This window comes from Mastomys coucha, unplaced genomic scaffold (assembly GCF_008632895.1).
Source record: "Mastomys coucha isolate ucsf_1 unplaced genomic scaffold, UCSF_Mcou_1 pScaffold14, whole genome shotgun sequence".
In the NCBI taxonomy this organism is placed as follows: Eukaryota; Metazoa; Chordata; class Mammalia; order Rodentia; family Muridae; genus Mastomys; species Mastomys coucha.
Window position 1 is genome coordinate 15,076,425 of NW_022196896.1, and position 16,764 is coordinate 15,093,188.

The 16,764-nt window shown below is 38.0% G+C and overlaps 1 protein-coding gene across 1 annotated transcript in view; it reads right to left on the bottom strand.

Moving 5' to 3' along the window:
• Window positions 1-971: 971 nt before the first annotated feature.
• Window positions 972-16,764, bottom strand: part of Fbxl4 (F-box and leucine rich repeat protein 4) — a 75,557-nt gene continuing 59,764 nt past the window's right edge. The window contains exons 7-9 of the mRNA XM_031366490.1: window positions 14,122-14,193; window positions 9,695-10,007; window positions 972-1,499 (exon numbers count right to left, since the gene is read on the bottom strand). Of these exons, the coding sequence (XP_031222350.1) occupies window positions 1,336-1,499; window positions 9,695-10,007; window positions 14,122-14,193 (549 nt within the window). The 3' untranslated portion in view covers window positions 972-1,335. The remainder of the gene's footprint in view (window positions 1,500-9,694; window positions 10,008-14,121; window positions 14,194-16,764) is intronic.

Below are 16,764 nucleotides of genomic sequence, written 5' to 3' on the forward strand. Positions count from 1 at the left end.
TTTTTGTAAGTGAATTATGCTATGAGAACATTTCAACTATTGCGATGCAGAAAGCTTCTTGCAACAATGAGAATGTTCTTCATCCACATGTCCAACATGGTAGCTACTAGCTGGCCGCAATCAACTAATGAGCAATGAGAAACAGGCAGTTCAAACACAGAAATGGCATTTGAAACTGAAGTACAATTAAGTGGATAATCAAACACAACCCTACAGAATTACTGCAGGGCACATGGATGTTAGACTAGAACATTTTTGTGTTGGGTAGAAAAACTGTCTTACTACAGGGTTAATAGGGCCCCTGAATGCCATAATGCATTTCAGTCTACTTTCTAAAGAGGATAATTCAATAAATTTGTTATGTAACAAATTTTTCCTCTCCTCCTGATCCTGAACTATAGATGGATTCTAATTACTTATGTTTTGAATTATGGAAAAGTATACATGAAATCCATATATATGTTGTTATACAAAGAACTGAGAAGCCTGAAGCCTCCAAGGCACCTATAAGGCACCTGTCCAGCAGTTAGAAAGCTATTTCAGTTAGTAGTCTTATACTTGAATATGCCTATGTTTTTATATATCTAGCAGTCAAAGAAAAATACAGATAGAAGTGGAAAAACTATTAATTTTCCAGCTGAACAATTACTATGTCAGCTTGAAACCAACCTCCTTTAGAAGCAAAAGCAACCTTATGATATTGGGTTTGAGGGTAGCCTGGGTTACAGGGAAAGCCTTGCCTCAAAGTAAATAACTAAACAAGGACAACAATAACAAACAAAACAGTTATATTGAAATGAGTCTCTCCACCTGTTTTTTTTTTTTTTTTTTGGTGCTTTAGTGCTAGGTAAGCACTGTGATGCTGAGCTATAATCTCAGTGTTCCCATTCTCAACCAGCTGTCCCAATTTGTACAACAACCAAAACACTTGCCAGCTCACACGGCTTAATAATGATTCTTTACAAAGAAAGATGTGTAAAATCAACTTTATTTTTCATAAATATTATGATTATTTTATTTTTCAAAGTATTCCTTTAAAATAAATTAGAATATTTCCATATTATTTCTTTGATATATGATTACTGATTAAAGCATACCACTGATCAACATAATGGGAAATAATATCAGTGATTCACACATTCATAAAGAAAAGTGGCTATAATATTTTAAAAAGCATTCTTTACATTTTTACTTGATTAAATGGATAATTTTACATTTTCCCTTAAATTCTATAAATGTCTCAATTCTCACTATTATAAAAAGTAAACAAACAAAAGAGCCACCCCCCACAAAAAGCCACCGAAGCATGATTTTAGTGACAGAACGGGTATGAACTCATTGAGTAAAGCTCTTTTTTATGAATACTTTTGGAAAGCTTGCGTTGAGCTCTACCACAGCCCTGTTATCAATCTGGGAGCAGAAGGACACGTCAAGTAGGGAAAGATCTTTGCAAGATTCCAGGAGTTTTCTCAATGATGCTGGACTCACCATTCTTGTTCCTGTTTAAAAAAAACAAAAAACCAAAACATTTACTTATAAAAAATAATCCTAATAATGAGCTCCTTTACTTTATTTTTAAACTTATGTAAAAATATATAAATTATTAAAGCAAAGCACTTTTAAAAACAAAATATTTTATATTAAATAGTTCTGCTTAACAAAAGTAAAACTGAATATTCTCAGACAACTTGACAGTGGGAATCTGAACCTCACCAATTCTCTTCTGTCCATCGCCTCTGTTGCTACTTTAATGCTCCTGACTGTCTCCTCCATTACTTCATTATCGCAGTGCAAAAAGATATTCATATCTCACCTTATTTAACTCAAAGCAACCTGTGTGGTGCCCATTAGGCAACGATGCTGCTATTTCACCCTCCAATCACAACTGAGCAACTATCCTAACAGTCTTGGAAACCTGTTCCAGGCCTGGAAACTGAACAATGGGCAGGACACATCTGCTGTAGGGCACCATTCACCAGGGCATAAAACACACGACCCAGCACAATTTACTATCTTATGGCGGGTGGCTGGAAGGCAGATCAAGGATGGCAAGTGACTTCTGCCTGTGTCAATTTGGAGTATCACAGGATATCCAGTTGGATGGTAAATTTCATAAATTATGAAAGGCATCTAACATGATAGGCATTTAATAAATACCAAATGTTACATGAGTCTAAAAGATGCGATTTATAAAATATACCCTGGTTTACTTACATTTTTTTTCTGGAGGAAAGAATTACTATCATAACACATATGCATATCTACTGACAAAGGCATTAGGATTGGGTCATTTTGTTTCTATAGTGCTAGGGATCAGAACTGTAACCTTGTGTACACTAAGCAAGTGCTCTATACTAATCTACACTCCCAGACCAGGAAAACACAAACCTCATTCTGTGTAAGTCCTTTCCACACCCATTACTCTCACAGTATCCAGAGCTTTAATTATAAGGAACTTCCTGCCACCTGTCTGCACATGGTTCCAAGCTAAACCTGCCAGATTCCCCCTGGAATTGGGATTTGGCAAAGCCATCACTGTCCATAAATACCAATGCCCAAGGACATAGAAAGCTGGGATGGCACTGTTGTATTTGGCTGTGTGCTCAGGGTAGTATGGATGGCTTTTATGTGAAGAGAACAGGCATAAGCAGGAGGGAAGCATCTATCTTTGCAAATACACACTGATGTGGTGCAGAAGTCAGGGGCAGGAGGAACATGTCGGACAGGAAAGGGAAAGACTGTGGCAGTACACACAAGACCTTCACAGGCTCCAGCACTGAGAGGGACAGGACGCACAGGCTCACAGACATTTCAGCTGATACCTATTGGCAGAATGAGATCAGTTTCCTCTAATGGAGTGCCATTGGGTGTATTAACCACTTCAGAGCTGGCCCCACGCTTAGGAGCAGGGTCAACACAAAACAGACTCCTTGTTACTTTGGCGGACTTTTCGGTTCATTGACATTCTTTTTTGTCTAACTGGTGTATTGCTTATTTCTTTTGATTTTTGTTTTTGTGGAGATTTTTTGTTTTGTTTTTGGTGAGCAAGTGAGTGAGACAAGGTGAGAGAAAGAGAGCACGCACACATAAAGTTGGATAGGTAGGAACATGGGAAGAATTTTGGAGGAGTTGAGGAAGAAAAACATGATCGAAGAATAAACTTTTTAAAAAAGGGAGAAGGAAAGCAAATAGCTTCTGTACCTTTTGATAGATGTTCTGATCCCTTCTGATGTCTAAATGTACCTTCTAAGCATGGGATCTGAGGGATAATCTTCATAATACTTTATAGCAAGTGGGCTTCAATTAAGTGAGATCAGAGAGCCTCAACTCAACTCTTCAGTTTACTGGAAGGTTTTGTTTGGTCTCACCCCAAATGGTAACTATTTTCTATTTCTTAGTCCTGTCAGTTAGAAGCTGTGTTTCCTAACAAATGCAGAAAATCAGTGATTTAAATTTTAATTAGACCAAAGATCCCCATCCTGATTCCAAGCCACTTGGCACTTGTTCTATTAAGCACAGAAGACTCAGCTCTGTGCTCCATCAGCTAGTTCCATCAGTGCAGGTTCCACTCTCTCTAGATTACTTATCTTCTACTTTAAAGCAATGCTAGACATGCTCAATAAATATGCAATGAATGAATAAAAGAAACTTGGAAAATCCTCTGATATTAGATATTATCACATTTGAACTTTTGTTAAATAGATTATTCTAACACCAGATTTATGGAATTTTGGCCTCTTCCTTCTCTAATTCAGCTGCTCCTTATTTCTAAAGCTCAGTAGCCTGTCAGTGAGAGTCCTCTGACTCTACCTTAAGTCTCCTCACTCACTTCAAACTCTGCAGGAGAGTGGTCATGCTGGTGACATACCAAGTCAAACAAGACTGCCTACTTCCTGGGGACAACCTGCACTGTCATCTTCTAGGCTTTTGTTTCATGTTGTTTCATCTACTTAATTTCCTATTCACTTTTAAATGGTATCTTCAAAGTATCTAATAACTTTTAAGAGAAAGGTGCCTCCCCACACCCCTAGGCACACAAAATAGACTTGCCTAGCTCGCATTATTTATACACTTGTTTTCCCTTATTCTTGCTAGGGAACAAACTCTTAGAAGGTGGGAAAACACGGCACCTTATCCATTTTGTACAGTGTCTTAGTGAGGCAAGGACACCATTTAATACTCATGATCCAATGGCAATGACAGAAACAATTACTACTGTATTATCTTGAATTAACAGATTCCTTATTTTAAAATCCTTACTTTAAGGATTCTGGTACTTGAGAATGAAAGGAAACCCAATGATAAAAGTAATGGAAACACAGCAAAATTAACCATGCAAAGTAATGGGTTTTATAAGGTATTTTCATATGCATACACATCACTATACTTTGTTCTTATTTGCCCTCTCTGCCTTTCTTTTGCTGGCCTCTTTGTGTCCCCAAACAGGGTCCCCTTTCTCTGTCCATGTCACATGTATTCTATTACTGCCAAGTCATTCTTATGTTTAATAGAATGAAGTGGGGTCCCTGACAACTGATCTTCACTGCTCATCATAGATGGCCATGGCCCAGTCAGTGTGACTGATTGTGATTCTAGAGCATCTCTTTCAGACTATGAATATTGTTCATAGTTACTATATAGCTTGCATTGTTTTTAGGAAAGAGCTGTAAAACAGGTTTTAAATAACAAAGTGCTAGCCACTAACGTGAACCTTACATCACTGTAAAAGGCCGTGGCTGACTTTTATCATTCTTGGGAACCATGATGGTTTGGGGAAGTTTTCAAAGTATTTCTAAATATTCTGGAAGTTTTACAATATTATAAAAGAGCTAGGATAAGTCAAGCAGAAGACAGGTCAGAAAGAAAATAAATAAGAACATGAGTGGGCATGAGACTTGCACAGAAGCAGAGACTGACTACAGGATCAACATCTCAGGCCTGTGGCTTGATTCTATCTCTTAGGATATGCTGGGTCTCGTCTATGAAAAGACACTGCTATAACTCCCTTAGCTGTGAAGATCAGGCAAAATATTTCACAAATTAAACAGTTGGTCCAAAGTGTATAAATTTTGTATGACTGACTGCTCAAGGTTAGACAGAATCAGTCATGTACAACAATATAAGGATCATCCATGAACTGTCATAAACCTGGACATGGAGAAAATTTAACCAAAACCAAACCCAGATGCTGAAAAGTACTGAGAAAAGAATATGCAAGTACTTAAAAGACTAATTTTTATCATCACTGACATATTGCCAAAGACAGTTCAAATGCTGAGTTTATGTACTTTATCATGATGTGTGGGCAAAATAATACCAGTGGTGGCACTGTTGGTGCCTCTGGCATGGGTTCCTTGTGGACAAACACAGTGAAGGCAAATGGAATTCCAGAAATCTGAACAATTCTCAACAGAGCTGCCTTGTGGAAGAAAAATTCCGAAAATCTAGAACTGCTAGGGGCAGTGATTTAAGATTTTTTTTAAAAACAAGTTTAACAATAAAAAAATTAAAAATCCAAGTTGAATTCATTTTACAAATGGATTCATGTCCTATCTTTAATAAACATGGATAATATGACTCATCTAACTCTTATTTTTTTGACTGTATCCAAACTTGTTAATTATTTAGAGCCTGTAAAGCTTTTGGAAGATTCAGCTATGAGATTATGTTGCTGCACTACTACACTCACCATTTTACTTACACACATACACACACACACACACACACATGTGGGGGGGCCTGGGGTGGCACGCTGCTGCAGCCTGGAGCTCTCTCTCTGCTGCTGAGGCCTATGGCAGGGTGCATTAGTCAAAAAGGAGACAATGTATAAATGAGATATTTTGTTATAGGAAAGATAAAATAGGCTGGTCAAGTAGAGAGAAAGAAAGTAGAGGAAGGAGAGGAAAAGAAGAGAGAGAGAAAGGAAAGCAAGAGCAAGAAGGCAAGAGAACAAAGAGAGGGAAAGAGGAAGAGGACAAGAGAGGAGACAAAGGGCAAGAGAGAGCAAGAGAGCAAGAGAGGAAGAAAGGAAGCAAGAGAGGAGACAAAGAGAATGAGAGGAGACAAAGGGCAAGAGAAGAGACAAAGAACAAGAGAGAGCAAGAGAGGAAGGAAGAGGGCAAGAGAAGAGACAAAGGACAAGAGAGAGCAAGAGAGAGGAGAGGGGTGAACCGCCCCTTAAATTGTATGGGGCGTGGCTATCAGTCTTTGGGGCAAGCCATGCCTGGCTGTGGTCAAATGGGACCCTGGCCTGGGGATAGGGTCCAGCTAGAATGCTGGGAGCTTGGGGCATTGTCTGCCTGATAGAGCACACATCTCCTGCAGGGGAGCTGTGAGGGGTTGGGACTGAAACAGGAGACAAAAACTCAGAAGCTATAGCTGAACTCCTTCTGCCCCCTGCAGGCAGAAACTGCCCACCAGGGCTCTAGGGCTCAAGGCCAATTACTCTGGCTAAGTTGTCTAAACAGGCCACTGCCCTACACACACACACACACACACACACACACACACACACACACACACACACACTCACTCACACACACACACACACACACATACACACACACACACACACTCCCTAGGCCAATGTATCTATCTTATACTTTCTAAAAAGCAGTATTATCAGGACAAATATTTATTGTAAGTTGACTTGGCTTCCTTGCAAAAGGTCTACAACTAGGTTTTAGGTCAAGGCTTTTAAACAAATATATGGAGGAAAGCCATCATATCCAACAAGAACAACAACAACAAAAACCCTAATACTAATAGAGAGAAAAGAAGAGATAGATAATAACCCAATGAAGCAGAAGACAACCAATCAAATTAATTAGTAAAATTAATTTATTAAATTACTAATTACTTACTACAATTAATTAATGAATAACCAATCAAGAATTAGTAAGCACCTCTCACAAATCATCTTAAAAGTAACTGGACTTAACTCAAAAGTGAAGAGACACAGACTGGCTCACTGACTAGACTAAAACATTAGAGTCCTCTCTCTGTTCTATTCACAATACCTCACTGGTAAAGATACCCACAGACTAAGTGAAAGGACAGAAGTCAATCTATCAAGCAAACAGAATCCAAAATCAAGCTGGGTTAATTGTCCTAATATCTAATAAAGTAGACATCAAACCAAAACTAGGCAGAACAGATAAAGAAGGCTACTACATATTAAAAACTATGAAAATGAATATCAACAAAATATATATGCAAATATATATGCACTAAATGTTGGAAGCTGTGATTTCAGAAAATGAGCACTATGGAGCATGAGTATGGTGGGCACAATAAAATAATATGAGGAGACTTTCATATCTCCTGTCAGCTTAGTTAGGCCAAAGTAAAAATCAACAATGCTGTTTCAGACTTAAACTATTTAACACTTGATTAAGCAGATATCTACACTGTTCCAATGGAACACAGTCTTCTCATCTGCCTATAGAACAATCTAGAGGCAGTCACATTTTAGGCCACAAAGATAATGTTAACAAACAGACAGGACTTGAAATAATTTGCCATCTCATCACAGTGGAATAAAACTGCAATCAACATGAAGAAAAGCTATAAAAATCCTTGGGGACTAAACATTTTTGAGTGATGTATAGAGTTGCTGAAAAAAAAATCAAGGAAGATTTTCTTTTTTTTAATTTTCTATAATCAAATGAAATTTAAAGCACAACATACCAGATCCTTGAAAAACAGTTCAGGTAGTTCTAAGAGAAAAGTTTAAATATCTTTTTTTACATTAAAAAAGAAAAGATCCCTCAAAATAATCTATTGATACATTGATGCCTTAGAAGATTCATTCAAAAGCATTAGGGAGTTAAAAGGAGTAGAGTTCATGACACAAATTAATGGAAACTAAAATAACAATACATGAAATCAAAGATGAAAACAGAGGTAGGAGTAATTCCAGTGAAAACCAGTAACACTAGAAAATGTTTAAGAAAGATCTAGGAGAAACTGACACATTCTTAGACATACACGATGTACCAAAATTAAATGACGAATGTATAAGCAATTTAGATTCCTAACATGAAATAAGATTGAAACAATAATAAGAAAAAAAGTCTTCCCAGAAAGGCAGGCCAAAGACCAGATAGATTCACCACTAAATTCAACCACACCCTTAAGGACACCCTAAACACAAGCACTCCTCCAAATGCTCCACCTCATGGAAAAGAAAAGAAAGCTGCCCGACTCATGATGTACAGCCACTGTTACCCTGTTATTTAAACTGGATAAGGTCACAACATCAACAAAAGCCTGACAGAACAATTTTTCTGATAAACATAGTTGTAGTTATTGCCAATAACATACATTAGAAAGAGCTCTCTTCAATAAATGGCTCTGGAAAAACTAGCTACCCACCTGTAGAAGAAATGGAACTAGACCTTATCTCCTTTCCTCCACGATAAATGATTCAGAATGGATCAAAGACCTTAACAGAAGACCTCTGAACACACCAGAAGAAAATACAGGGAAAACACTTCTATATGTAGGTATAGGTAAGGACTTTTCAAAAAAGACTCTAATAGCCAATATAGAAAATAATCCCAAGATATATTTGAATTCTAAGATATTTATTCTAGATAGGATTACATGAAATTTAAAAACTTCAGCATAAGAGAGGAAATAATCACTAAAGTAGAGACAGTTTATAGAATGGAAAGATAAAAATCTTTGCCAACTGTACATTGGAAAGGAGGCTGGAACCTATATAAGGAAATATACAAACATCACCAGAAGAGGAAACTATCTAGTTGGCTATTGCACTAAGCAGATAGTCTCAAAAAAAAAAAAAAAAAAAAAAAAAAAAAAGTGCAATTACCCACTAAATATCTGAAAAAGTGTTCAACATCTTTAACCACCAAGGAAACGTAGAAGACAACTTCTTTAAGCTTCTACCCACCCAACCCCCGACTCAGGAAGAATGGTTATCAGCAAGCAAATGACAACACAAGTCAGCCAATGCAGATGACGAGGACAGAGGAACTGTATGGATGAAAACGTAAACTGGTACAGCCACGGAGGCTCCAGAAAAGCTACAAACAGAACTAACATATGACTCAACTCCATTACTTCTGAAGGACTCAGGGCAACACCCAACAGACAGATAACTTCATATTCATGTTTCTGGCTGCACTATTCACGGCAGTGACAGCAACCAGCCTAGATGTCTAGCAATGGACCAAGGTGTGAAGAAATTCTGGTAAAAATATGCATGTAATTTTATGCAGCTATGAAGAAAAAAATGAAACCACATTTGCATGAAAATGCACTCACACTTGCATGAAGCCTCTCACAATAATTATGCTAAGTAAAATAAACCAGACTACAATAGACAAGTACCACAGGTTCTCTCTCACATGTGTATTCTAGATTTACATTCATATGTATGTGTGTACGCTTAAGTAAGGATTCCTATGATAGTAGAAAGGAGACTGTGGAAGAGTAGAAGAGGAGCACAAAGTGAGGAAAAAGAATAATAGAATACATTTGACCTGAAAGCAAAAGCCGGTACTATTTGGGGGAAAGCAGAGCTCAGGAAGGTGGCTATGGTGTGGTGGAAGAAAAGAAAGGGGAATGAGTAAGAATAAAGGAAAATGATATATAGGTATGAAAATCCCATTACAAAACCCATTGTTTTGTACCCAAACTTAAAAATATTTATACATTCTACTCTTACCTAATATGTCCAGTTGCTGTAATCTGGTACAATTAGATGCCAGTTCTTCTATGTCTGTGTCACACACAGACCTGTTAGCGGTAAGAAAGAGTTTCTGCAAGTTTGGGAGCTGACGTGCCAGTCGGGCAAAGCACCCAGTGCTGCTCTGAAGGGTGGGGCACCAGCCAAGGTCAAGTTCCTCAAGGAGCGGACAGCCAGAAGCCAACTCTGCTATCCCGCTCTCGGTGATATGCTTGCATCGCCACAGGTCCAAAGTCCGGAGGCTTTTACACTTGGCTCCTATCATGCTGGCTATCACATCATAATCTTCAATCTGGAAATCAAACAGTTCCAACATTCTACATGACACAGGCAGAAATATAAACTGCCTAGAACATTCTTAATCATCTCTTACTGTTGCTTTTAAATAAACATACCCATGTCCTTGTTAATACACATTTGTTTATGCATCCCAAATCTCTCGGTGCTTCATAAAAAGTGAGAGTAAAGAGCTAAGCAGATCACTCATCTAATGAAGAGCTTGTCATGGGCATGTGAGGACTTGAGTGTGATCCCCTGCACCTATGAAGAACTCAGGGCGGTAGTATACACCTGTGATCAGAGCACTGAGAGAAACAGGAGTACAACTGGGGCTTCATGGCCAGATAGTTTAGCCAAATAGGTGAATTTTGGCTTCAGTGAGAAATCCTGCCTCAAAAATACAGTGAAGTGCTATTGAAGAAGGTGTGCACATTAACATCTGGGTAATAATGACCTCTGTCTACACATGTATGTGCATGCACATTTTCACATACATATGTACACTCACATACACAAAGCAAAAAAATCATGTAAGATCCATTGTATAGAACTAGACAGAATATTAATGAATTAAATTTCCAAGCAACCCTCAGTCTCTCAAGACCAATCTGAGGAGTATGTGTTATTCTTTTGTGCCTACTATTTTAACACAGCCGCAGTCACCTGGTGGGAGGGTCTACTTTCTTCTATTTTATATGTGACTAATGTTCTTACCTGGGAGTTCATCCGTCCCTGACAAAGGTATATACTTTGGTAGTCTCTAAAACTGTGTTGAAATGCTGATAGTAGTTTGGGGTTAAGTGTAAATTTATAGACTAAACATACAATACAAAAGGACTTTAGACTATAATATGCTAAGCAGTGTTAAAGACTAAAGTCTCAAGGACTTACTTCATGATACAGATAAGCATTTAGTAACCAAGGACCTACCATAAAGAAGACAGCTTGACTAGGAGATAACAATTAACAGGACTCATAAGGAAATGCAAGCTGGTTTCAGGCAACTTTTAAATTACTTCAAGAAACACCAAATAATGCAAAGAACTCATGGACTCTTCTTAGTGACCCATTAAAATGCATAAAGAAACAAATTAATGTTAACAATACATCTTCTCTAGTTGTATCACTTCTCTAGTTGTAATACTAATATTGATAACAACATGTTATTAATATTAAGCTATTATAATATTTTACATTTTTCACACTAAGCCTTCAAAATTTGGTGTGTATCTTGTATTTACATGATACAAAATGGAAAATTGTATATTTCCACTGGTCATCAGCTACCAGACGTGACAGCATGGAAGTAGAAGCCAGTTATGAATGTAGAGTGCTCAGCACATTATATATATTCTCTTTCTACACATTTGCTCTTCTTCATGGGCCTGACTAGGTAGAAAGTAAAGGTAGAACTACACTCTCTTGAATTCTACTTTCACTCTCAATTTTGATGGCTCTCACAACTACTCAGAGTATAGACTACATTTCTCACCCTCTCATGCTACAAAGTGAGCTATATGACTAAGTTCTAGATAATAGAAGTAAATTTGCAAAGGCATGATACTTCTAGAAGAGTCCTTCAGGGGCTATGCCTTTGTCCAGTCTCTAGTTTGAAAGGGGAAAGAGATGGCCAGAGCTCCAGTCCTAACCTTGGGATCAAATGTGTGAACATACAGTCTTCAAGGGCACGTCTAGACCTCTCAAAGGAATGGAGAGTCACATTGGCAAATCAGCCTGGACTGTTCACCTCCTACACTCCATTTACAGAGAAAAGAAATAAACAATCTTATAGAAACAGTCATTGGTAGGTTTTACCTAATTTTAATTGGTATGCTTGCTTACAAACTTGATAATATTTTAAAGATAAAAGACTGAATTATTAAATTATTAATGAGTTATAAAAGTAAGCTTCAGATTATTATAGGGCTTTATTACCTACATGGTTGTTATTTTCTATTATGATATATAATAACACTTTAAGTTGGATGAATATGGATGGTGCTGCAGAACCTCTGGAGGGGTGCTGGAAACAAGGCTTCTACAAGGCAAGTACATCTGTGGTACTGGCTACAAGCACCATACAACTCTTCTTAGAGCTGATATGGCTTAAGCTTGAATGGAGCTGAGCACTCCTGGGGGAAGAGGTGTGCTTATGTATATCAGGCAAAACCAGCAGAAAAGTCTGGTGGCAAACCAAGCAAAACCAAAGTAATCAGGAAATGGGCAGAGTTGCTACTGCCAAATTCGGAAACAACCTTCCTGCCAAGGCTGCTGGACATGAGTTCAAGTGATACCGTAAGGCTTGGGAATTTAAGGAAAATAAATAAACAAAAGTAGACGTGTGTTCTAAAAACAAAACAACCCCCCAAAAGTTTAAATTAAAGAACCACTCATTTATTCAAAAATAACTGTTTTATTCCCTTCACCGATTAGAGGAAAAATCAGTTTATAAGAGTGCTAGAACCTGGAAGAGGCTCTAGGTGTTTAGTTGTGTAGATCAGTGTAGTAGCATCTTACTGGTAACCACACGCTTAATTTTATAAACAGTTTACTGACAGCTCCATTTCCCATAATGAGCTACATTTTACGAGATGTAATATGGGAAAGTGAGTTCAGCATTCAGGAAGACTGGGAAGCAAGAGTGAAGCAAAGACAAATAATTTCTTTATAGGGAGAAAACTAGTGTCACTTCCTAATTTTGATTAGGAATCCCTGCTCTATTCTCATATGTAAACTCTTTTATAATTGAAAATTCTTCAGGGCTAATTTTCCACAGATCAATTTTGGAGACACTGAATTAAAATACATGTAATTTTAACTATGAATATTTATGTGTATATGTGCATGTGTGGGAAAATACACACACACACACACACACACAAATATACACACACAAATTCCACCTCAAACTATGGCCAGGGGCCTATTTCCCAAAAATGATATTGCAATTTAAGAGTAGGGTGGTAATAACAAACAGTAGAGTATTTTGAGCAAAATTAAATAGGGCCTTTATCAATCTTAGTGGAGCAGGTTAGCAATATGTAAAGAGTGAAGCAGCTGGTCTGTTGTCATAGAAACTGCCATCAAGGGCCACTGGGCTCCTCTAGAAGAGCTACTAGGGGGATCCAAAGAAGACTATGAAGTAGCTTACAAAGGTAAGAATTGGACTTGAAGTACGTGAATCCAGTAGGTTCCCAAGATTGACCCTGGAAACCAGGACTATTTGGGCCCATGCTTGCACTTTATAGGACATAAGCATTGGGATTACAGAATATAAGATGTGAAATTACCTTACATACATCCCTATAAAAGGTTTCTCTAGGCTAGACTGTCAATTTCTGGACATCTTTGAACTAAGTGGTAAACTATAAAGATGTCCAATTAGGATCCAAAATTAGAATACCACATTTCTCTGACTGTCTTCTTATTTAGGACTTGCTACTAAATGGCTGCAAGTCTGGAAATCTCTTACATCTGCTTTGGCACTAGAAGATATAATAATGGATTGCTCCATAGGAAGACTCACTTCTGTGCATGTGCAGGTGTGCACGCATAGATCCCATCAGTTCAACTGCCCCTTACATCTCAGAATAAACCATAAAGCATGTAATTATATAGTTTAGATGAAATAAGTTTTACTTTCCTCATTACCTCTTCTACCAACATACAAAGCCACAGTGTAAATCTTAAAGGCCTACTCATGTTTTCTAATCTAAGAATCAGGCATCTGGACTTCACAGAGTAGTAAAATTTTAAGAAGAACAAATAAAATATGAGTGAGTCCAAATACAGAGCATCAATCTATGTATTGTGCCTGACAAATGAGTACGAATTCTCACAGTAACAACACACCTATGTGCTATCATATTTCTGAGAATTACTCTCACTAGAGCATCCAGACAGGTAAACAGCCTGAGACAGTATTCTTTCCACCATACTATACTCGCCTGTTTTTGTGGTAAAGATACATCCTTCAAAGACATACCCTCCAATTTAAGGAAAAAAATTGAATGTAGGGTAAAAGTATATTACTATGTATGTGGTAGGGTGTGTTAGGTAAACTTTGCCCATGGGAACAAAAAGAGAAGCAAGCCGTTACTGAGTATGAAGAATTTTCCAGCACTTACCATCACACAGCTGCCCAGGCTGAGGTGCTGAAGCTCTGCACAGAAGTTCAAAATGCTCAGTAGTGCTGTTTGCTGCCATCAGGGAGCACATCAGAGGCAAAGGCGGAAAGGGAATGAACGTGAAACAAAGAGAAGGGGTCAATTAGACATTAAAGGCTGTCACTGCTTTTCCTGAAATACAGCTGAAAACCTAGGTTACAGAGTCCACAAATGCCATTTAATGAGTCCCCAGGTGCTCCCTCCATTGACTGGCTTGGTTTCAAGGTAATCATTAGCAGTCTCCATGTAAGTCATCACTTAGTACGGTTTTACATAGTCTAAAGACATCTGTATTCCCCATGGCCTATCAGTTTATTTCTCAGGTAAGCATTTGGAGTCTGCTTAAGAGCTATGGGGAGAGATAGAGAGCTGGAACTAGAGAGAGAGTGTATGAGCCAGAGTGACAGGGAGGGGGAGCAACCCCCAGGGGGCTGGTGACACTTCTGAAGAGCAGCAACAGCTCTGACATTCACTGATCAGCTGCAGTCTGATGGAACTGCCAATAGAGTCACCCCAAATCAGGGCTGAGCTGGTGACTTTAATGTCAAAGGATTCTCTTTGCTGACAAAGATACCAACAACCATTGAGCACCTGTCAGTAGCAGATGCTGATGGAATCATATCTAACATGCACTTTCTAGTCATGTTTCTGCCATTTAATCCCATCTATCCTCTGCAATGAAAATGTCTGACCACTAAACATCCAAAGGTATGCTAGATGGATGTATAATCACAATAACTAAAATACATTTTCAATTGTGTGTGTGTGTGTTATGTGTGCACATGTGCCCACAAATGTACAAGGTGAGGCCAGAGAAGGATTTCTACTTTCTTCCTCTATCTCTGATCTCCACCTTACTCCTTTGAGACAGGGTCTGTCACTGAACGGAAGCTCATCACTTCAGACAGAGTGGCTGGCCAGGGAGATCCTGGGATCTGCCAGCCTTGCTCTACCCAGTGCTGGGTTTCCAGGCACATGTGGCCATACTCTGCTGTTTACATAGGGACAGAGGTTTGAACTTCAGTCCTCATAACTATGCATCAAGTGCTCTTAGCTACAAAACCATATTGCAAGCCCCTAAAAATATATTTAAAGTGCCAATTCATCTCATGACATGCCTGCCCTCAAAAAAATGTAAACTATGCAAATGTGATGTGCATGGCAAACTTTCTTTTTAAACACTTAACCTAAATTGTTTTTGTAACAAATTAAGCAATTAACAAAGTATTAAATTTTATATGTATTCAGAAAGGGAAAAGGATCGATGAGGGAGGAGGGAAGGTCTTGTTGAACCCCAGATAATTCTCAATAGCAATGTGGTAATGAAGTACCTACTGCAAAGTAAAATCACTTTAAGCAAAATTAAATACTAATTGCAAAAAGCATTAGAAAATACTAGATTACAGTCTATTACTCCACTGAGTATTTTTTAAAGCTAAGCAAAAGTTTACCTTGGTTTTATACCTTGTTTCTTATATAATGTAATATTTGTAAGACAATCTTACATAATTTTTAGAATGTGAACACTAGACAGGCCACATCAAGACATGTTAACTTTAAAGGTCTCTGAAGTGTTTCTCTGTATTACCCAACTAGCAGTGTGATGACATCACATTTGTCTTCACTAATGTACTGCATCTTTTTAACTAGAATATACTACCTATAGCAATTTTCACTTCTAATATTACTTCTCTGACACCCCTACTTTCTTTCTTCTGTAACTTCTGTTCAATAAACACAAGACTTTCCTAAGTACTAGTGTTTGTAGTAGTTTGAAAAATATGTCTGCATATTATCGCAGACACCGGCCTTCCAGGCACAGAGCTGACTTTCTCTTTTCAGAGGGATTCATTCTTAACAAACTGTGTGCAGTGGAGGTGACTGGTGATGGGATATGACTCAGTCACAGGGTCCACTTGGACAAGACTAACAGGTAAATATGTGGATGAAGCAGACTGCCCTCCCTAATGTGCTATCGAATCAGTTTAAGGCTTGAATAAACAACAGGAAGAGAGAGACTCACGGTCTGAAGAATTCTGCAGGTTCCCAGGGAGTAAGCCTGGAAGATGGTTCTCCAGACACAGTCAGCTTTGAGGTGAACAGAACCCCAGCTGACAACCTGCTGCAGTCTCCCTTGAGGCCTTTTTTGGGTTCCATTAGAGCCAAAACTACCACGAAGAACACCCCAGTCATAGACTTGATGATAAATGTAGTTCGTTTTGGAATAACTGATATATAATGATGTAAATAATACAGTGATTGATAGAGTAAGTATGACATTTATTAAATGTCCAGGGCTCCCTCTGAGGATTAAAAACATAAATTTATGGCAGTACCTGATGTTCAGTGTCTATAAATGAACAGACTCTTCAAACGGTGCTAATTCAGCAGTTTATTCTTTGTATACAATTTGGAATTTGTCTCATGTATTCACTTTAAAATTCCAAAAAGTATCAATTATCTCTTAGACTTCAAATCGGTTCATTTTCTCAAGTTCTTGATTTTGTTGTTTACCTTTGTTGTTTATATTCTGTTAATTTCTTTTTTTTTTTAGATATTTTCTTTATTTACATGTAAATTTCTCCATTCCCAGTTTCCCCTCCA